The sequence below is a fragment of the Patella vulgata genome, chromosome 3 (genome assembly GCF_932274485.2).
Source record: "Patella vulgata chromosome 3, xgPatVulg1.2, whole genome shotgun sequence".
In the NCBI taxonomy this organism is placed as follows: Eukaryota; Metazoa; Mollusca; class Gastropoda; family Patellidae; genus Patella; species Patella vulgata.
The window spans coordinates 77,975,829-77,998,376 of NC_065881.2; the positions used below are offsets into that span (position 1 = coordinate 77,975,829).

General features: G+C 33.7%; 2 protein-coding genes across 3 annotated transcripts in view; one reads left to right on the forward strand and one right to left on the reverse strand.

Moving 5' to 3' along the window:
• The window catches only part of LOC126816852 (rho-related BTB domain-containing protein 1), a 30,016-nt gene extending 27,626 nt beyond the window's left edge, over positions 1-2,390 (reverse strand). Inside the window, exon 1 of the mRNA XM_050543626.2 lies at positions 2,256-2,390. The gene's annotated coding sequence lies outside the window, so the exon portion shown is untranslated. The remainder of the gene's footprint in view (positions 1-2,255) is intronic.
• Positions 2,391-2,414: 24 nt separating this feature from the next.
• Positions 2,415-22,287, forward strand: LOC126816862 (drebrin-like protein A). 2 transcript variants are annotated; one of them, XM_050543648.1, is made up of 13 exons: positions 2,415-2,537; positions 4,403-4,458; positions 5,218-5,330; positions 6,232-6,306; positions 7,125-7,265; positions 8,489-8,566; positions 9,818-9,904; positions 11,077-11,196; positions 14,068-14,148; positions 14,891-14,997; positions 15,668-16,020; positions 16,666-16,815; positions 17,597-22,287. In XM_050543648.1, the coding sequence occupies exons 1-13, from the start codon at positions 2,455-2,457 to the stop codon at positions 17,734-17,736; spliced, it is 1,584 nt and encodes a 527-aa protein (XP_050399605.1). In that variant the 5' UTR covers positions 2,415-2,454; the 3' UTR covers positions 17,737-22,287. The 2 variants fall into 2 exon arrangements, with proteins under 2 accessions (XP_050399605.1, XP_050399606.1); XM_050543649.1 differs by lacking the exon at positions 11,077-11,196.
• Positions 22,288-22,548: the final 261 nt, after the last annotated feature.

The following is a 22,548-nucleotide window of genomic DNA, read 5'->3' on the forward strand; positions in this document are numbered from 1 at the left end:
TAATCAAATACAGAGCTATGAAATTTCTTACCTGTGTGTACATGTGTTTCACCCGAGTAAATGTTGAACCACACAAAGACAAAAAAAACAAATAATATTAAAGGTTCATAAGGTTGTATTCTTTTTGTGGACTGTCCTCTCTTGACATGTCTTATTGTTCAATAGGAATTGGTTGAGTTAGGACCACTTCAAATATAAGGTCATGAACTCTTTGCTCAAACAAGTTTCTACCTAGTTAAACCTGTAATATTATTTGCAAATCTCTGACTACATTTCTCAAATACAATAAAACTGGTAATTAGTTTCACGCATTGTTGATTAACGGGTTGTACATATAGTAAGTCTGAGAGAGAGAGAGAGAGAGAGAGATGGGTCATTTCAGGACTAACACATAGTTCAATTTTATTTCAATAAATTTCTTGCGCATAGGGTTATTCAGCTGTGAGAGGAAACCGAAACCAGAGGACCCGTAGAAAACCCCTGAGGTTGGACAAGTGACCCTACTCCTTGTTACATGACGGGCAAGATAAATATTAAACATATTTTATTTATTAACTAGCAGAATGCCCGGCTTCGCTCGGGGGTCATAACCCCGAAACCGGAAGTGGTAGACTAATGCCACCTGGCCTATGTTACTCCCTTATACCCCAAATTTCAGACTCGGGGCAGACCTAGTGTAGCCGCCAACCCCGAACAGACAGACAAACGACAGTCACAAATATTAGTATAGATATCTGTTGTATCTTTTAGAACTTGATTCAGGATACTTAAATCTGTGATTGTTAGTGAAATGAAATGGAATAGGGTTTAAAGTCCTACCAACTGGGCTAACAAAGATGGGCATAGGCCATGTAATTTTGCCCAAACAGTAGCATTTCACATACTCTTCATTGAATTACATGCTCAGTTTTTTGTCCCATCCAAAGGACAGGGCCCTGTTCCCTGCCAGCCCATTCCGCATCACTGACAGGGGAAACCAGGCTGGACATTCAGAGAACCTTTCTCAGCCTAGACTGGGACCAAGCCCAGGCCTGGTTATGGAAAGAATGGGCCTTAATTCCTGTGACTGAGCCACCCATCATTGTCCTAGTGACAGTTGGCTTATTTAACTAATATGGAATACATGAACTTCCCTATACTATTCAAGCAACATTGAATCAATTTCCATACTTTAAAATTTTTTGCTGTCCTGCTATTCATGCACAGCAGACAGCAGTGATTCATTATTCATTATTAGTGCACACATGAACGATTTAACTATAATACAATGTATCGACTAATTAAATATCGAAAGTAGATTGTAAATGATTGAAATTTTAATCAATTTAGCAGACAATAATTGAGATTAAATCATTGCTTTAAATTGTTAAAGATTTGCATTTAATGCTGATTAGATTTGTCATATAACATTGACAGCATCGGCTGCAGCATACTAATTGAATGTATTTCTAAATTAATAAAAGTGTTTTTTCTCGACTTTTAATATTATTCAAATTGTAAAATCAGTTGAATGTACCAGGTATAACTGCATGTAGTTCGCTCTGGTCAAACAGGTGGAATTATGGGTTACTTAATAAAGATACAGCACATTTTACGGAAAAGTAAGAAGATTATTAAATTAAGGAATCAGGAATCCATGGATTGGAATGAAATGCAATGACATTATAATTAACTGAGGATCTTTCACATGCACAGAATGAGGATAGGCCTATATGATATGCCAAGTTCTGTATCATCCCAAAAATTAGCTAATTTTTGTTGAAGGCTACTACAGTTCAATCACATGAGAAAATATATATATGTATACCATATGATAATTAAAAGGCCAGCAATTTCAACACCCATACCTTGTAAATTAACACCTGAAAATGACTTTTAATTAACAACAGAATAGCCAAGTAATCAATTATGTCACTGGGTCATTAAATTGTTACAACGCAAAATATCAACAAATAGACAGTACGGTAACATAAACAAACAGTAGGGAACTAGGGTAAAAATCTGTTCATTTATAAATTAAAAAAAAAAAATGGTTGACTTAATGATTTATTTCTGCTAAGACAGAGACTCTGGCTAAAATCAAAGCATCAGTTGTCCAAAGAACGAAAATCATAATAATAGCGCGTATCAAAACAAAAGAAGCCTGAAAAAAAAGGGTTAATTATGAAATTTATGCAGACATCAGTAATAAATGTATTATTTGTCATGTAAATTCAATTTGTGATACAGATGGATGAAATACTTGTCATACTTACAAAACCAACAAAATATATTTGTACGAATCGATAATCTTGGCTCAATGAATGAAAATCCGCTTCCCTCTGTCAAATTTCGACCAGTCTACTTTGCTGTGCCTGGCTGGATCATTCATATCGCACATAAACAGTGCGTATTACGTCAACATTTCACGAATCCGAAATTGGTGACGTAGAGCACAAGCGGTAGTCATCGAGTATGGCGATTGACTTAAAGAAGAACAAAGATTCGCTTACTAAAGCGATAAATGCCGTCGTCGATGTTAAAAGCGACACGGATTGGTAACTATTAAACATATTCTGCAATTTTAGACATTTTTGAATAAGTTGCGTTCAGGATTTTAGCTAAAATCAAACTTTAGTCGGCGAAGACCTGCAAGCCACACCGACTTCCGGGATAGGCCTGGTGCAACTTGACTCCTGTTCCTTCCTTCTTTCAATTTTAGTCATCAATGGTTTCATCAATCTTTGAATAACTTAAGACATGTTAAGGAACAATTAATGAGTTATTTTCAGAGACGGAATTGATAATACACTTGCTTGCTGATCATAAGTAAATGAATTGTGTATGCTAATGGATGACTCACTCTTAACATCATTAGCCAACTACTGAACTAGCTTGGTGGCATTCCAATATTTTAATGTTCTCTTCCCTAAATCTAGCCCAAAATATGAACTGTGTTAATGCTTTTTTCTTCGAAACACCAATGCATGTAGTCCAAAGAGCAGTCAAATTCTTTTATGCTCATCTGTGAGCCCGTTTTAGATTGGTAGGACTACACTCTAGAGGTGTGGACCATGATTACCAAGTGTAAGAAAACCCTTTACGGGTCAATATGTTTATCTTGTACAAAATGTCATGTGATCTTTGAACTTTTAAATGGCAGAGTTTTATGATCAGAAAACAAGGAATTTTACAGTCAGTAGGGGCCTAGATTAAGTATTATATTGTATGCTGTTAGTTTGGAAGTGGGTAGGCCTATGTACTAGTTTCTTTTTTGTTGTTACTGTAGTACACAACATAAATCCTCATAATCTTGGATTTTTGAAAGTTGTTTAGAGTGTGGCCAAATCTATTTCAATATTCTGAGTCATCATTTGAAAACAATTTGAATATTACATTCAAATAATACATTTAAAATTGCTCTTTCAGATACATGTAGTTGGAAATTGCAAATCTTTTTAGATCACTGTATTTTTAATTCTTTTTTCAATACTAGTTGATTTCATTAAAAACAAGACAGAAAACTCATCAACAGATACATAAAACTCAATTCAAAAAGTATTTAATAACTTTTTAAATTGGAACAGTTGCAATTTTATGTTTAGATAAAAGTCTGTTAGAAATGGTGATAAAAGACAGGCCTGACTATACATTATACAAGAGTTAAATCTGCCTATTGCAGGTCTTTCTTTAGGCCTTAAATGTTATATAAACTATTGATTAGACATTTATTAATCTGACAAGACCATAATCAACTCTAGATGTCATCTGATCGGTCCAATTTTTAACAGATTTGAATGCGATCTGCAGTTCAACGACTGTTGATGATTAATTGTAATCAGCTATAATAAACAAAGATCTGCCATCAATGCTGCCATGGGTTTGTTACATTACATGTCCTGTTTTACTAAGTAGGGGAGTAGAATCATCTACCTTACCCAATAAGATTTTTCTCCCCCCATCCAAAAATCCGCTGGAGCCTGGGGGAACCTAAAAATATAACTAATGATTAAGTTTTAGTAACAAATTGCCATTGATTGTTCATATTGATTGGGGGGGTTGGGTGGCTGAATGGTTAGCACGTGCGCGCTGTACCATAAAGTCTGTCATTGAGTCAACTGGCGTGGTTTCGAATCCCCGGTTGTACGTGGCAAGGAGTAGGGTCGCCTGTCCAACCTCGTGGGTTTTCTGCGGGTCGTCCGGTTTCCTCCCACTGCTAAAGACCCCTACGCGCAAGCGAATTATTGAAATAAAATTAAACCATATGATAGTCCCGAAATGACCTAGTTTGGTGTCGAGTGGACGTTAAACCCCATTTCTCTCTCTCTCTCTCTCATATTGATTGTTAAACCCCATTTACCTTTAGTAAGAAGTATTAGATTTAATACCTACTCTGTTAATGTATAATATCTATATATTTTAGGGTCATATTTGGATATGAAGGACAAACATGCACCTTGAAAGTAGTAGAAACTGGAGGTAAGAGTTCAAATTACCAAATAATACTAAATTTACAAACAGATTTTTTTACCATTCTTAATTTTAATACATGCTGTTGTATATTGATGATTTGGTTGTATCAGTCCTTCCTTTATTTTTCAATTTTTTAAGTTTTAATTTTATTACCGTATGTTCTATTTTTGGATGAATTGTACAAGGTTTATGACGAGTCTTTTGATAGTTTAAATGTTGAATAGTTTTTTTCATACAGACTCCTTAAAGGAGGCAGATCTTCTTTAACTCAATATCATCCACAGTCGAATACAACCAGTGTAGACTGCCATTCAATTTGGACTCTTCGCGTATTTCCACGAACATAACTGATTAGAAATTACAGTAAAAATAGAAATGATTGAATGTAAATCAGTTTATATACATTACGTCACAATCATTTTACCTATAAATACCGTACGCTTCGCTCGCATCACTTCATTACTCAGGAAGGACACCTTTAGTCTGAAAATTTTAGAATAAATTAGTTTATAATTTACCAGGAGTTTGTCTATCTTCTCTGGTTAAAGGGGTTGTCTCTCTACCTGTTTATTTATAACTTGGCAGATCACATTGTTTATTTACAATGTAGGTTCTGGGAATCATATTGTTTACTTATAACTTGAGAGATCACATTCTTTATTTATATATTGAGAGATCATATTGTTTATTTATATCTTGAGAGATCACATTAATTATTTATATTTTGAGAGATTGTCTATAAATGTTTATTTTATTCCTGTATAGGTGGTGGATTAGATGAAATGATAGATGATTTAAACAGTAGTAAAATTATGTATGGTTATTGTCGAGTTAAAGATCCCAATACAGACCTCTTTAAATATGTTCTTATAAACTGGGTAAATTATATTTTATAAACTTATAATTTGCTTGAAATATTTTATTTGAAATTTTGATAAACTGTTCAGATATTGAAATGAGTTTTCGTAAATCGAGCTTTTCATTCTTCATGTGGTTATGAACTCTCAACTAGAATATCCTGAAAAAAACATAATTATCTGGAAAAAATCACTGGTTTATACCATACTCCTCGCAGTATTTCGTTTGATTAGAGCTAATCCCACTAAACACTGCTTTAATGGACCATTGCTTCAGGAATATGGGTTTATACATGTAGCAGGACGTTATAGAATATCCTGGGTTAAAATGCTAGTTGTTGGGATTTTGAAGTCTGATGCTCACTTGTCAAGGGTGGTGCCTGCTGGGGTGACAAGGAAAGTGTATCTTGTCGTACAGATGGAACAGAAAATTTATGTCTAGTTTTTCATTTGGAACAAGAATGAAGGTCCAGATGTTCACATTTGTATGAATTTAAAAAAAAAGGCAATATCCAGGCAAAATTATGTCCTTTGGATTGCACATGTTGTCATTGAAATGAAAATGGGCATATTTTAGTCTCAAAATAACCAAAGTATTGTGTTGATGAAATGTTACACTTCAGTCAAATAACATGATATTGTTACTGCTAGGTCACAAGTAGATTAGAAATCTGTCTAATCGTTCGGATGGTACGGAAAACCGAGGTACTGTGTATACATTGGCGTGCACATAAAAGATCCCTTGACAGTTGGAATTTGATATAAAAGTAGGCTGTAGTGCCTTGTTCAGACAAAATTTCACTCATACTATCATAGCACACTGTATGGCGTATGCCCGTCTTCATTAGCCCAGTCGGAGCAGAACAGTAGGATGTTAAACCCCATTTCATTTCTTTAAGAACAATTGTTAATTTATTTTCAGCAAGGCGAAGGTGCACCAGATCAGTTCCGATTGAAATATTCCACTCACTTAAATGATATCAAAAGTTTATGTAGGGTAAGATATAATTTATTTTAGAAAATTGGTAGGCCTACTGTATTTTAATTGTACCCAATCTATGCATGTTATAAAATTATTTGACATGGGAAGTTGGTAGGCATGCAATATTATAATTGTACCAACTTAAAGGGCATATGGGTCTATTTTTTTTTAATCTTGAAAAGGACGAAAATGATTCTAAAAGCCTATTTTAATGTAATATGAATGTATATAAAGTGATTTATATTCAATTTTTAAAACAAAATATTGTAATTTCTAATCAATTATAATCAGTGAAATATACGAATAGTCCAAATTGAATGGCAGTCGTTTACGCCTGCTTAATGGATTCTACACGTTTTTTTAATTATTATTTTGTCGTTTGTGAATCATCCTTTGCCAAAATTACTTCCACATTGTGTTGTAGGATATGTTTTTATTTGTTCGTCACAAAATGGCACCCAATACCATAGGGTACACAACTCGTGTACTGATTATAAAATGTTAATTGTGTCTTAAATATTTGATATTAGGATTCTATAGTTCACGGCAAGATAACAACATCAATATTGATTGAAATTGATCAATATTGAATTCTAATTCGTGTTTTTAATTTCGAGTATTATGGAGAATATTGAGTAAGAGATTTAGCTCTTTCAACCATAAAGTAAACTGATAATGATTTATTATTGTAAGACAGCCAGATGAGAGAGTCCGATCTCTGGAACAATTTTTGAAGATTGTGGGTAAAGTATTTTTTTGTGATGGCATATAATGATATGAATGATATGATCATTGTTTGTAGGATATTGACTAATTTATATATTTATTTTTAGTCAATCCATGTAACAATAAATGCTAGAACAGAAGATGACGTTGATATAGATATCATTACCACTAAAGTAGCCAAATCATCGGGCTCCAATTATAGTTTTCATAAAGAAAAAGCTCGACCAGTTGAAGAACCTACTCCTGTTGTAAGTATCAACCTTTACTGACATTTAGAATAATTAAACCTAACAGCTATCTTCCATAATAGCTAATATTGAATACAGTATGACTGCACCACACACAATAACACCTCACAGCAATCTCTCATATCTAAAGGTAAAAGTAAGTACAGTATGACAGCACCACACACAATAACACCTTACAGCAATCTCTCATATCTAAAAGCAAGTACAGTATGACTGCCCCACAGACAATAACACCTCACAGTAATCTCTCATATTTAAAAGTAAGTACAGTATGACTGCTCCACACACAATAGCAAACACATCATAAACAAAAGGCAAGTGCACATGATTAAAATCACTGATTATCATTTGCATTTATCGGACACTATATTATTTATTCACGGCTTAATCAGGGGATTATCTAGGGTCAATTTGATTCCGGAAAACATATGGGTACCCAAATTATTTTACGCCCAAATCTGTGCTGACAAAAGTCAAGGATAGAGATGTTTACTCCTAATTACCAAAAATTTGCTTTTAGAAGAAGACATAGCAACATGGTTCAAGTCTGCCTCAAATCTCATACTATGCCTTAAATCGCTTTTGATGCTGCGAGCCAAGGTGCTCCAGTGGCAGGGGCCTGCACCCGCTGGACCCCCACTGAAGTAGCTAGGACTTAATAATTTAGGATCAGAACCTCTCAAAGTTTTCTAAATACCCCCTGTTAATACATGCTAAAATGTACTCAGATTGATTATTTAACATTAGATTAAGAAAACAAAACCAAAAATAATATAAATGTTAGATAATATAATGGCTTGGATTCAGTTGGGGGAGTCACAGTGTCTAAGTGAGTAAGACACTCGATTTGCTAGCCAGGAGGTCGCAGTTGCAATCCTGGTGTTGGCTGAGAAAGTTCATCAGGGTTTTCCGCCTTGGTTTCCCCTTGTCAGTGGTGCAGGACGGTGGGCCAGACAAGGACAGCTGTCTAGTCGTTTGGATGGGGTGAAAAACTAAGGTCCTATGTACACATTGGTGTGCACATAAAAGATCCCTTGGCAGATGGATTGTAAACACTGAAGATAATTTAACAATATAATGACTGATTGTTTACAGATTCAACTTCCACAACATTATAATTTGCAAGGGATCACAACTTCTTTGATCTTAGTCTGGAGATCAGTCGAACACGTGCATTAATTCTGTGAACACAAATATCTTTATGTTTATGTTTATTATTTCAGGGAACAAATTATAAAAGAACGGTTGCTACTAGAGATATAAATAACAAATCACGAGATAAATTCTGGGCAGGAACAGAGGTAAATAATGTAAATAGTTGTAGATTGGCTGTGCTTCACCACTATCATCTTCAATAGAAGACTTGATCTTGCTTTAACTCTGTACATCTTATCAAGGCCTTCGCGTAATACCCTGCATATTTCAACACTAATTTAGATTGGCCACCGATCCAGCTGGGGGCCTATCAGATTTCTTGATCATTGCGAATACCAAGCCTCGTGCATTCCAGGTAAAATGTCGACCTGTGATAATCGAGTTGCAAAGTTCAAGGTTCGTTTAATGTCAAGGTTTCCATGGAAGTCGCCATGTTTGATTTGGGTGTGTCTGTGTCACAATCTCTGATTGGACGCTACTGTTCACGTGTCTGCAGTAAAGGGAGATAATGTAGCTATAAGTTCGGGAATCACAGACATGCACCACTGTTAAACATACAGCTCATTGTTCATCACGAACCCATGGTGCTTGTTAACAAGTGGTTTCGATTCCCTGCTTGTACGTGACAAGGAGTAAGGTCGTCTGTCCAACCTCGTGGTTTTCTCCGGGTCCTCCAGTTTCCTCCCACTGCTAAAGATCCCTACGCACAACCGAATTATTGAAATAAAAAATTGAACCATGTGTTAGTCACAAAATGATCTAGTTTGTGTCGAGTGGATGTTAAACCCCCTTTCTCTTGCTCTCTCTCTTGCTTGATAACAATGGAACTGACTCACTAACCAGGAAGTCCCGGATTTGATCCCAATGTTGGCCGATAAATCCCTCAGGATTTTTCAGCCTGGGTTTCCTTTGTCTGGTGCAAGATGCATGGAGGGCTGGCAGAAAAAAGATGTCTTGGCTTACATATAAGGCCTGTCACTGCGTCAACTGGCGTGGTTTTGATTCCCTGGTTGTACATGACAAGGAGTAGGGTCGCCTGTCCAACCTTGCAGGTTTTCTCCACCATATGTTAGTCTGTGAAATACCCCCCCACCCCCGTCTCTCTCTCTCTCTCTCTCTCTTTCTCTTTCTCTTTATTTCTATAAATCCAGAAAAGAAAGAGATTTAAAAACCCCATTTCATTCATTGGTCAATAGTGAAATCCTAGAAGTTTTGATATTTAAGAATTGGGACAGGAAGATTTTGTTGTTTGGAGATAGCGGTACTACGACCAGTGTGGGGATACATTGTTTCAATTAATTGTGGTTTTTCTACAGATTTTCACAATAGATAAAGAAGGTACATATAATTTTGGGTAAATATATCTGGAATCTGTAAAAAACAAATTATTATTGTAGAAAGATGAGGCTGCAAGAATTGAAGAAGAAAAGAAAAGAAAGAATGAAGAAGCAAGTAAAATGGATGCTGAACGAAAAGATAGAGAGGTAATAAGCCTCCAAATTATAGTTGTTTTATTTTAATGATGAACTATTGTAATATTTAAATCCCACCTTAGCAGCACATTGATACCCCATTTACATCTTCCAATCACATGTTGTTAATTTTACCCTATCTGTCCATCATAATTACGTCACACCTTTTTTTTTATTGGCCTAAAGTTACGACTCCTCACGGAGAATGGCGGAAATGACTAACGTTGAAATTTACCTGTGGCAGGTAACATTGACATTCAGGATCATGTTATACTTATGGAAAAGATATGTTGACATAAATACTTGCATTATTTAAACGATTTATGAAGCTTTTAATGAGAGGTTTAATATATGTAGTAGATATGGAGGACAACTACGTAATAATAACAGTTTTAGTTGTATCAAACTAGATATACATTTTCAACTTTTTGCCAGACGTATATATTAAATAAAATCAATAATAGCACAAAAAAGACAAATCAGAGATTGTTTCTGACAAAGCCTGAATTTGCGCTTGACAATGTCTGTGACAAGTGTCTTTTTTTAGGGCTTGTATGGGAATTATTAATATCACCAGACTTGTATAAATCAAGAAGTAATAAATATAAACATTGTATGAATGTTTGATACACTGATGTCCAAAAACAATGGATGAACTTTGTTGTGCATCAAGCTTGTTTGTAATACTGGGTTCCTACTATCACGATTCACGCTACAATTGAAATCATGGTTTTAATCGTGGAGTAATCGTGTTGATAATATCAGGTCTCATCATATATTGTGGTCTGTCGTAGCAATCATGTTGATCGTATCTGAAAATATCTACATGTAACAGTTCGTGGACTCAATAGGGACATTCCTATCATAACACATCGCATGACAGTCAGAACCCAGCATAGCAATTTAAATAGTGAAATCAATGAAAACTTCATTAATAAATGAAGGCTGATAATCTGTATTTATATGCTTTACAAATATATAATTAGGATGTTGTCAGAAATGTAACACTGGACGTCTTCAAAAGGCAGTCTGGTTAATTTGAACCCATGACCTTTCACACATCATCCAACCCACTCCGCTCCCAAAGTCCCCCCCATTCCTTGTCCACTATCACTGTCCTATCAACACACATATATAACCTAACCAAACCTTACACTATGATTTGTATTTTGCTATAAAAAAAGTTACGAGAAGCAAAGGCAAGAGAGCAAGCAGTACAGGATAAAATGCAAAGAATCCGAGAACAAAAACGTGCTGAAGAACTTGCTAATTCCACCAATAAAGAAGAAGAGAAAATACGCTGGGTAAATTTGCATGTGGAACTATGTAGACATGTATTTGGTGTTTGTTTATATCTTTCTATAGCTACTTATTACTACTAATTTTTATAATAGGATTCTCTCTAAAGATAGAAGTTTATACCAATCTGATTAAAACACAGATCCTATTTTGTTTCGTATTTTATAATACAAAAACATAATATGGAACACAATTACTATTTTAATTAAAGCGACGTTTCATTGAGAGTTCTCTCAACGTTTTCAAGCAAATGATAATGAAAATAATGTACAGACGGTTTATATACAAAAACAAGTAACAACTAATTAATCGTAATCAATAAAATAGTAATTGTGTTCCATATTATGTTTTTGTATTACATATGTCAATTGCTAAATGCCGCTCAAAGAAGATATTTGTATTTTATAGTTCAAAATTTCGTTTTACTTGTCTTCACAATACTAGGATCTGGAAAAGTTGTTATATAACACGCGTTCTGGATAATGTGAGGGATTAGCCAATGAAACGGTTTGTTTCTCTGAGCTTTTGGCGTGTGGTTAATCAAATGTCTCACATCATAGGTTTATATCCCATAGATTTTGTTTCCTGTCGATATTGGAATTTATAGGTCCGTAACTTCATGGATTATGGCCCCTGATTGAACAATTAATCATGTTTTTAGCTTGTGGATACACAAATATAAAAAACTATGTATCTGTTCAATTCTTTATAACTATTTATATGGCATGTAAATTGAGAAGTTCTAAATGCCATGCAGTAAAGACTGAAAGACATAATTGAAAACATGAGCTCTGATATAATCAGTGGAACCAAACTTCCCCTTTAAAGTGAAGGCCTGTTAAAATTCTAATGATAGTCTGTTAAAATTCTTTTCATTCTCCCTTTAACATTATTATAACTTGGTGATTGTCTCTATCTTTTATTAATGTATTGCTTTTTTAATTTGTATGCTATTGTTTGAACTTTTACTTTATTTTGTTTCAGTTTATAGATCTCTCTCTCTCTCTCTCTCTCTCTCTCTCTCTCTCTCTTTCTTTTTTAGGTTATAGAAGTCTGCTAACAATTATTTCTTTTATTATATTTTACAAAATTCTAAGGATTCCTTGGTTTCTGAATAAGATTCTCTAACGACTACCCTAAACATATGTTTTGAAGTCTAAGCTTTGAAGTTGTATTGATCGATTCACCACCAAATATATATCTGATCCATACAAATCAGGTCACAGTCTCTGAAAAATCATTTTATAGATTTTCTGAAAATAGCTCAATCATTGTTAAGTTTTTGGATATCAATCAGTAATTGACTCAATCAATACTTGCTGACGGGTTTACACACTTAAATAGAGTTATCTCAAAATCTAAAAAAAAACTTTGGCCGGAATTCGAGCAAGATGAATAGGCTAAAAAGAAAAAAAGTTAAAAAAGAAGAAAATGATACATTATGATTGTCTTCGTTTCTACAGTGTAATAACTTACTTTCTGGTAGATATGTGATTACGAATAAAAATTAATGAATGATTTCTACAATAATGTTCAGCAGTAACCTTACTTTTATTTGTTCTTGTTCAGGAATAGAAATGAATGACACTTTTACGTATTTTACGAAAATTCAACATTTGAAACTTTACAAGTATTTCTAACCTTCAGCCAATTAAAAATATGTTTATCAGACCAGATAACATTTTGGTATTCAATTTCTTTTTTCACAGTTTGTATTAGGTCTTTGTTTGAAATGTGATTTAAGAGCAGGAAAAATGTATTTTATATTTAAGTCTTTTTTCTTATTTTTAAGAATATTAAAAATTAAAACTTTGGCCATTTTATTCCATTTTCCTAATTAAGTGAAAAGTTTATTAAGAAATGTGATGTATATCTTCTAGACCCTTCTTTGTACAAATTAATATTTAGAATAAAAAATGGTATAAACCTGGATATGTAAATATCCCCTAATTTATAAATATTCAGTATTGTTTTTATAATAATGAAATAAAACTTGATATAAAAATAATAAAAACGCAACAGAGCAGTCTGACTCTAACTGAATGTTCAGAGCTCTTGAAAATGGTTATTTTTATTATTATTAAAAGCATGTGTAATTGGAATATATCCAGTATTCAGTATTCAAATATTCAGTTATTCAAATATTCAGTATTCAATATTCAAGTATTCAGGTATTCAAATGTTCAAGTATTCATATATTCAATATTCAGGTACCGGTATTCAATTATTTAGGTATTCAAATATTCAATATTCAAATATTCAATGTTCAGATATTCAAATATTCAATATTCAGATATTCAATATTCAAGTATTCAGGTATTCAAATGTTCAAGTATTCATATATTAAATATTCAGGTACCGGTATTCAATTATTTAGGTATTCAAATATTCAATATTCTAATATTCAAATATTCAATATTCAAATATTCAAATATTCAATATTCAATATTCAAATATTCAATGTTCAGATATTCGATATTCAAATATTCAATATTCAGATATTCAGATATTTCAATATTCAGATATTTCAATATTCAGATATTCAAATATTCAATATTCAAATATTCAATATTCAAATATTCAAATATTCAAATATTCAATATTCAAATATTCAATATTCAAATATTCAATATTCAAATATTCAATATTCAAATATTCAATATTCAAATATTCAAATATTCAATATTCAAATATTCAATATTCAAATATTCAATATTCAAATATTTAATATTCAAACATTCAAATATTCAATATTCAATATTCAGTATTTAAATATTCAAGTATTCAAATGTTCAGTATTTTTTCATTTTATCTTGCTTGATATATCAAAATAATGTAATAATGTTGATATAGACCATTCGTTGTATTTTTATCAGGAAAGGGAACAAAAAGAAATAGAGATGAATGATGAACAAAGACGACAATCACAAAATATGGCTCGTAAAGAAAGAACATCGGTAAGTTTTAACCAATATTTTCTTCAAACATTTTGTTTGTGTGCTTTTCCGATAATCCCAGTTACGGCCTTTAGGTCAAAAGAGCTTTCTACTAACTGTAATTCAATCACTGATTATTATCATTATCATGCTTCTATGTGAAGTAATTATTAAGGGGAATCAAATCTAACAATTAATTATAACAGGTTTTTCCTTTCACATATGAAAATATTGATACCAGTACATTGTCCTGGCATCTTGATGATTGGGAAAAATAGTCATGATTTAAATAAATACAAATAGAAAAATTAATCAAATAGGAAGGGAACTGTAGAAAGTTTTGCAGTTTTATTAGAAAATGGTTGTGACGTGAAATATGTGTCAATGAACTCGTGGAGTGAAACACCTCATATTACCAAGTTGTGTAGCACAATAGTGTGGGTAACCACAGGGGCTTAGTGGGAAAGACGCTGGCTCACTAAACTGGAGGTCCTGTGTTCGATCCCTGTGTTGGCAGAGAAAGTTCATCATGATTTTCCGACATGGTTCCTCCTTGTCATACATTGGCAGTTGGATTTCAATTAAAAATCTCAGCCATAGCGCCGCTGTCAAGGCAAAATTTGCCCAGTCGGAGCAGAACAGTCGGATGTTAAACCCCATTTCATTTCATTTCACATTTCACATTTCTGTCGTCGACTACTGTACTGATTTTATTTCATTTATTTTTTTAATACTGACTTTAATTTGTTATATTGTATTATAGGAAGCAGCCCATCTAGTTGGTGGTAAAACATCTGGTACTAGATCTATGTTTGAAGAGAAATCACGACAAGTACAAGGTGCTGGTAATACTGGACCTCCTCCTCCAAGGTAATATATTTAAAAACTTGTTTACACCATCATCCCGTTGTCCACGGTTGATCTCCTCCAAGGTAATATAGTTTTAAAAAAATTGTTGACACCTCCATCCCATCGTCCACGGTTGACGTCCTCCAAGGTAATATATTTAAAAAAAACTTGTCTACACCTCCATCCCGCCGTCCACGGTTGACCTCCTCCAAGGTAATATATTTAAAAAAAACTTGTCTACACCTCCATCCCGCCGTCCACGGTTGACCTCCTCCAAGGTAATATATTTAAACACTTGTTTACACCTCCATCCCACCGTCCACGGTTGACCCAGAATGATCAAGAAAATGGTCAATCATAAGAACAAATGCTGTAAGCCTATTTCCACAGAACGCACTGTCACCAACCATGGAGCACCTAGGATATTCTTTAGAGAACGTTAAACAACCTTAGCTATATATTGACCTAAATACTTAGGTGTTTAGGTTGTATGTGACGAGGAGTAGGGTCGCCTGTCCAACCTCGTGGGTTTTCTCCAGGTCTTCCGTTTTTTTCCCTCTGATAAAGATCCCTACGTGCAAGTGAATTATTGAAATAAAATTTAACCATATGTTAGTCCCGAAATGACCTAGTTGTGTCGAGTGGACATTAAACCCCATTTCTCTCTCTCTCACTATCATATCAATTTCAGAAAACTTAAAAGTACATTCCTTGAAAACCAGTCATCTCAGGAAGAACCAGCGAGAAAACAACCAATACAACTTCCCAGAAGTAATCCACCAGCAGCACCAACACGTGAACCAGAACCAGAACAAAGTTATGAACCAGAACCGGAACAGCAATCATATGAACCAGAAGAACAATCATACGAACCAGAACCAGAACCGGAACAACAATCATACGAACCAGAAAGATCATATGAACCAGAACCTGTTAGTAATCCTGTGCCTACAGGTTTACCTAAAACAAGAAATTTATTAGCAGAAGGTTTACCTAAACGACAAGATTCTGATGATGAGGAGACAGAGGAACAAGAGTGGGAAGGTATGGTCAGATTTGGTCAAATATATTCCAGTCTTGGTGGCTCAAAATAGTTTCCAATTCAACCATGTGAGTGGTGTAGAGTGGGTGGCCTGGCATTCAGGCCTAATTGTGTGAATGGTACTAAAAAACAAGTTCCTGTGTACACGTTGGCCGAGAAAGTTCATCTGGATTTTCTGGCGTGGTTTTCCCTTGTCAGTGATGCAGGACGGAGGACAGCTGTGCAGTCGTTTGAATGATATGAAAAACTGGGGTCCCGTGTATACATTGGAATGAACGTAAAAGATCCCTTGGCAGTTGGAATTCGATATATGAGAGTAGGCCATAGTGCCGCTGCCTGGGCAAAATATCCCTCATGGCACACTGTATGGCATATGCCCGTCTTCATTAGCCCAGTTTAGGAGCAGAACAGTAGGACGTTTAACCACATTTCATTTCATATCATTTCAATTCTTATCCTGGAAACCTTCAGTTCTGAAATCCATATCGAAAGCACTGCAGCCTTTTGGCTATAATAGTAAGTGCAGGAGGACTGCACTACACACAAACGGTGGGTGTCATACACGAGCCAGGGTATCTTTCCTATTTCCAGAAAACCTGATACCAATTATATTTCTATGTGATAATACATGTTAATTGTTTTTATAGATGAACCACAAGAGACTGTGTCAGCTGCTTCTCCACCAGCATCATCACAACCTACATATGTTGTAGAAGAAGATGATATACAGACACCAACAGATAATGGTGGTGTTAGTACAGGTCTTACTGCTACAGCTCTATACGATTATCAAGCTAGTAAGTAGATACATTTAAATCCACTAACTGTCATTTTAGGTAATTTAAATCCCTTGCAAACTACAATATTGTAGAAGTTGAATCTCTAAAGAAAATATGGATCCAAACTTGATTCAATTCAGTTCATATTTACAAAGATATGATCAATTGAAAATTACCAAAAATTCACATTCTCTAAAGACCAGCTTCACCTATAAGTGTTGGCTAAAATCTTTTGATGAGCCTCTTTTAACCCATTTGAATCACGCCGGGATATTATCTACTGTTGTCAGTGGTGCAGGATGGAGGGCTGGACAAGGACAGCTGTCTAATCATTCAGTTGATACAAAAAAACAAGATGTGTACACATTGGTGTGCACGTAAAAGATCCCTTGGCAGTTGGAATTTGACACAAGAGTAGGTTGTAGCACCGCTGTCCGAGCCAAATTTCCCTCATAGTACAGTGTATGGCGTATGCCCGTCTTCATTAACCCAGTTGGATCAGAACAATAGGACGTTGAACAGAGTTAAACTGTTGATATTATGGTTTATAAACTGTTTGAGTATGTTTAGGCTTGGATAGAGGTGTGAAAAATTAGATATCAGAAAAATGCATGATCGAAACCCTTTAGTTCAGAAAATTAAGATATTAAACCCCCTTTCATTTCATTTAATACAAAAAATAAACGAAATAGTGTTTAATGCCTTGCTTTTCTGCACCATCTAGCCGTTATGAGCTAATGAAGACAGATTTTCATACGAGTTAGATGGAGAATAAAACAAGTTATATTTTTTTTTTCAGCTGATGAAACTGAGATAACGTTTGATCCTGGGGATATGATTCTAAATATAGAACAGATTGATGAAGGTTGGTGGTTGGGTACAGGGCCTGATGGAAATCATGGAATGTTTCCTGCTAATTACGTGGAACTTAATGAGTAACTCGTATACACATCATGACATTCGTATATATATATATTATAACTTCTTCAAAAAAAATTGTTTTATACATGTATTTTTTCCATGATGTAAAAAAACAACATTTGTTTAAATATCATTGTAAAACAAGAAATTGATGTGATCAAGAAATTAATGATTTAAAATGTGGTTTATTAACTCAGAGCTGCCACATAAATTTCATTATATAACACTGTCCTGTATGATAAATAAATACATAACTCTATCTGTTACATACACAACTTTATCTGTCCTGTACACAACACTATCTGTACTGTACACAACACTGTCTGTCCATTACACAACACTATCTGTCCCGTAATCAGCTCTATCTGTCCCATACACCTTTTTGCACTGTACCATATCTTTATATCCTGTACCATATATCCATACACCACCCTGTTCAATACCATATATCCATATAAAGCTCTGTCTCGTACCATACATCCATACACTCCAAATACACAACTCTGTCCTGTACCAGATACACAATTCGGTCCTGTACCAAAAACACAATTCGGTCCTGTACCAAATACACAATTCGGTCCTGTACCAAATACACAACTCTGTCCTGTACCAAATACACAGCTCTGTCCTGTACCATATATCAGAACACAGTAAAGTTAACCTTATTCTGGTCTGGTCACATTAATTTCATGACATATATTTTTGTTTTACAATAGTTTAATATCATGTTCTTATAAACTAAAGGTAATACAATGAAGCTAAATAATTTCAACAGTATTAGTTGCACAATTAATCAAGTCTCAATTACTATTGAATATTGCCAAAAATTAAAGAAATTTATCTGTGGGTTAAAGGTCAAGAAAGAGACATAAGTAATATAACATAGTGTTAGTTACAAGTATTAATATACTATGCAATGTCTCACAAATGAATTTCTATAAAGTCCAATATTTTACACCAATTGTATAAATAATATATGATTAGCACAGTTCATGTACCCTCCTTTGAGATAATGGTACTCGCCATCGTGAAAGGATGGCGTCAAATCTGTATATTCAACGAGTTTATTAATTGTAACATGAAATGGTGTTTGAAGTATCAATATGTTCAATTTCATTCTTCAATTCATTATTATTTCCTAAAACAATGATTGCTTGTATAGTTTATGTAATAGGCGTTATTCTTGCCAATGCTTTCTATTATCTTTGTATTACAAGTATATTTATTTCTAAATATAGAATTATTAAATGTTTTGGCTGCATTTATATATAGTCCTATGGCTATTGAGCAAATTTTAAAAAAAGCAGCACAATCTTGGTAAAAAAAATTATACCAATAATTAAACTGGAGATAACTACATAAGTGATGTTAAAAGGAACTGGTATTGATGGATAAGGCCTGTTAGAATTAATCTGGGACCTACTTAAACTTTAAGATAGCATCCTGCATGGAAGCCGCCATTATGCTCTACTTATCAGGACATGTAAAATGCAGCCATGTTTATTGTACTTGTCTGTAGTGTATATGTTTGTCTTCAATCATACCATGTACAATGTTTATATGTTGTTCGGATCAAATTAATTTATTTAAAACAATGGAATCATATCAAAAGAAGTAGATATATTTATACAGATTGAACCAAAAATTATTTGAAGTGCTAAAAATATATCAGTATATTATATCAAAACAACCGCAATTAGTTAATTCGTTAAAATCATACACTCAACTAATAACAACTTTCAAATTATGTACTCGAAAAAATGGATTTAAATGTAGATCAAATCCAAATCAATCGGCCAGTTGTTGGTGGTGTCAGTCTTTTTAAAGATGAGTTGAATAGAAATATAGGTAGATGGAATAATCCAGCCTCTGATAGCTCCCGTTCACTGATCGATGTATCACAGACTAGGTCATTTTGGGACTAACATATGGTTCATTTTTATTTCAATAATTCGCCTGCGTATAGGGGTCTTTATCAGTGGGAGGAAACCCGAGGACCTGGTGAAAACCCACAAGTTTAGACAGGCGACCCTACTCCTTGTCACGTACAACCGGGGAGGGAATCGAAACCACGCCAGTTGACTCAATGACAGACCTTATGATGCAACGCGCCCATGCTAACTATTTGGCCATCCAACCCACCATCACGAAATAGAAACTAAAATCAGTAATGGCAGTTACGTATTAAAGTCGACCAATTTGGATTAACATGAAAAATAATGTTAGACCATTAATTATGTATGTACAACATACTTTTCCAAATTCAGTGACTTCGATACCTAGCTGCCATTACCGAGGTTTTAAAATTTACTTTTTCGTGTTTGTTCAAATTGGCCGACTTTGATTACTGTCATTACTCACTTCAGTCTCTGATATACGACATATCAGTGAATGGCAGCTAGCTAACAAAGGCTGGATTATTCAGTTAAACATACAGGCTGAACAGTAATTATATTATAAATTATGCTTTTTTAATTGTTGATGTATAGAATGCTTTAATAGACATCAGAGAATACTTTAATTGTAAATATTTTTAACACAAGACTAACTTCTAAATAAATTGATATTAATAGCAAATCATTACCGTAGCTTGTAGCTTTATTCCTTTGTTTGTTAAAATTATAAAATGGATGTTACAGGTTAGGAATTTCATATGAAATCGTTTAATCGTGAGAATTTATTGTTTGCCTACAAAGAGTCGATATCAGTTTATTTGAGTCTGATGGCGGTGCTAGTATTATACTAATATTATCATAAATTTAGATATATATGTACTGCTGTAACTATATATAGAATCTCCTACTTGTCTTTTTTGATATCAAAAAATATCAACACAAGTCGATAATTTAAGAAAAACAAGGCTTCGTCAAAAACTTGACGAGTGTTGATATTTTTTGATATCATAAAAGACGAGTAGAAGATTTCATTTATCACACAACACTTTCTTACACCACTCGACTTCCAGCACCCCATATTAGTCTTAAAATGAGCAAGTTGCGTTGAGTGTCCACTGAAGTCCATTGGCTTGCTTCTGTGACTATTTCTGCTAAGTAAAGGCATGAGTTAACCCAGGCAGCAGTTATCCTGTCTCGATGGCAGTTCTGTTTTTTTCTAAGTGCGTTCTCTAAAGAAAAGAAACTGTTCATGCAGTGTCACAAAAATATAAAACTGTTTTTTGTTTTGTTATTAAATTTATTATGTTTTTTTTTTTTATCTTTATTGCTATATTGTAGACCAGTTAGCATTACTAGTAGAAATAAAAATAACCATTTGGTTAAGATTAAAAATAAATTTGTTTTCAAAAATTGAAGTTCTGCAAAGAACAGTGATTTATTTTTGGCATTACCTAATCGATATTAATTAGTGGACAGTAATTTAGATAAATATTGTAGATATTTAGGTAAAGATGTGATATGTAAGAGCTAAATCTACCTATTGCAGGTCTTTTTTTGCTGGCTTCAAATGTTATATAAATTATTATTTTGACATGTATTCACATATGACAAGCCCATAATCAGCTCTCTAGATGACTTTACTATTGATTGTTAACAATTTAAACGATAAACTAATGATGCTGTGCATTGATTTTACTTGGCTGTTTATATATTTCTTATTAAATGATATACATGCTCATGTAGGCCTATCTTTAACTACTGTTATATGTGGGCCTATCTTTATCTTCTATTATATGTAGGCCTTAATGTTTATATATTTCTTATTAAATGATGCATATGCTCATCTTTTGTATTAACTTCTATTGCATGTAGGCCCAATTTTTTTTTTATCCAGTCGTATCTTACAGTTTCTACATCGTTAAAAACCACTAGCATTGCCAAGATAGTTTTTTAAAGGGCTCCTATTTCAGTTAAATTTACCAGTATTGACTGACTGGCAGTAAAATTGACCGACTGTGAGAATTTGAACCTGTCAGTCAAATTACATACCATGAAATTACAACTTAAAACAATTTAATAGTAAACTATAAATAGAGTGTATAAAACACATAAATATATTAATAAATTTGGATAAAGCTTAAAATTGTCATATTGGCTAATCTGGGGTAATCAAAATACATCAAAAATTGAAAGATTTAAAAGTGAAAGCTCTGTATACTTGGCGTATTATCATCAGTAAATTGATGGAAATCTGTCCAGAGTATCCACAAGTAAGTGATTTGATGTGAGCCTGGTGGGAATATTTGATGATGTAGTTTATTCTGTATGACATTATAGACAAGAGTTATCCAGTCCAGGGTCCTATTCTGGAGGTAAAGAAGACATATACGCTGAATAAGGATATCAGTAGGGACCATTATTGCTCCAAAGTTGTTCTAGATGTCGAAAAGATCTAGTTGATGAAAATTGTTCTCGATGTCGAAAAAATCGAGGTTTCAAAATCATTACTTCTGAACACATTATTCAGCACACATCTTCTATGTCCTTATAGAATGGAGTCTGGGGGAGGATAACTCTATCTCTAGAACAATTATTACATGATGTATATTGATATTTGCATGTCATAAAGATAATATTATATTATTTATATTTTAATAAAGCAATAATAATCTTCTTTACTGTTACTTTTGTGATAAATCATTTTAAAATGGCCTTTGTGAATGTGAAATTCCTCCGGGTGTCTGATTGACCTAAACGGTAGCTACCATTATGTTTGACTTGTCAAATTTAATGTCTGTCAAGTTGACCAGGAAATGTGATTATAAGGTACAGTCATGTATACACATTGTTCTTGTTAAAGACATGCTTATCTTATAAAATCTCTGTATCGCACATTTAAGAACCCTATACTACCAGCAAAAATCTCTATTCTCAG

Bases quoted from the DNA above. Each gene is read 5' to 3' on its own strand.
- LOC126816862 (XM_050543648.1), top strand. From the start codon at position 2,455: ATGGCGATTGACTTAAAGAAGAACAAAGATTCGCTTACTAAAGCGATA. The intron at 4,459-5,217 runs GTAAGAGTTCAA...ATTCCTGTATAG, and splicing joins GAAAGTAGTAGAAACTGGAG to GTGGTGGATTAGATGAAATG. The intron at 9,905-11,076 runs GTAATAAGCCTC...CTATAAAAAAAG, and splicing joins CTGAACGAAAAGATAGAGAG to TTACGAGAAGCAAAGGCAAG.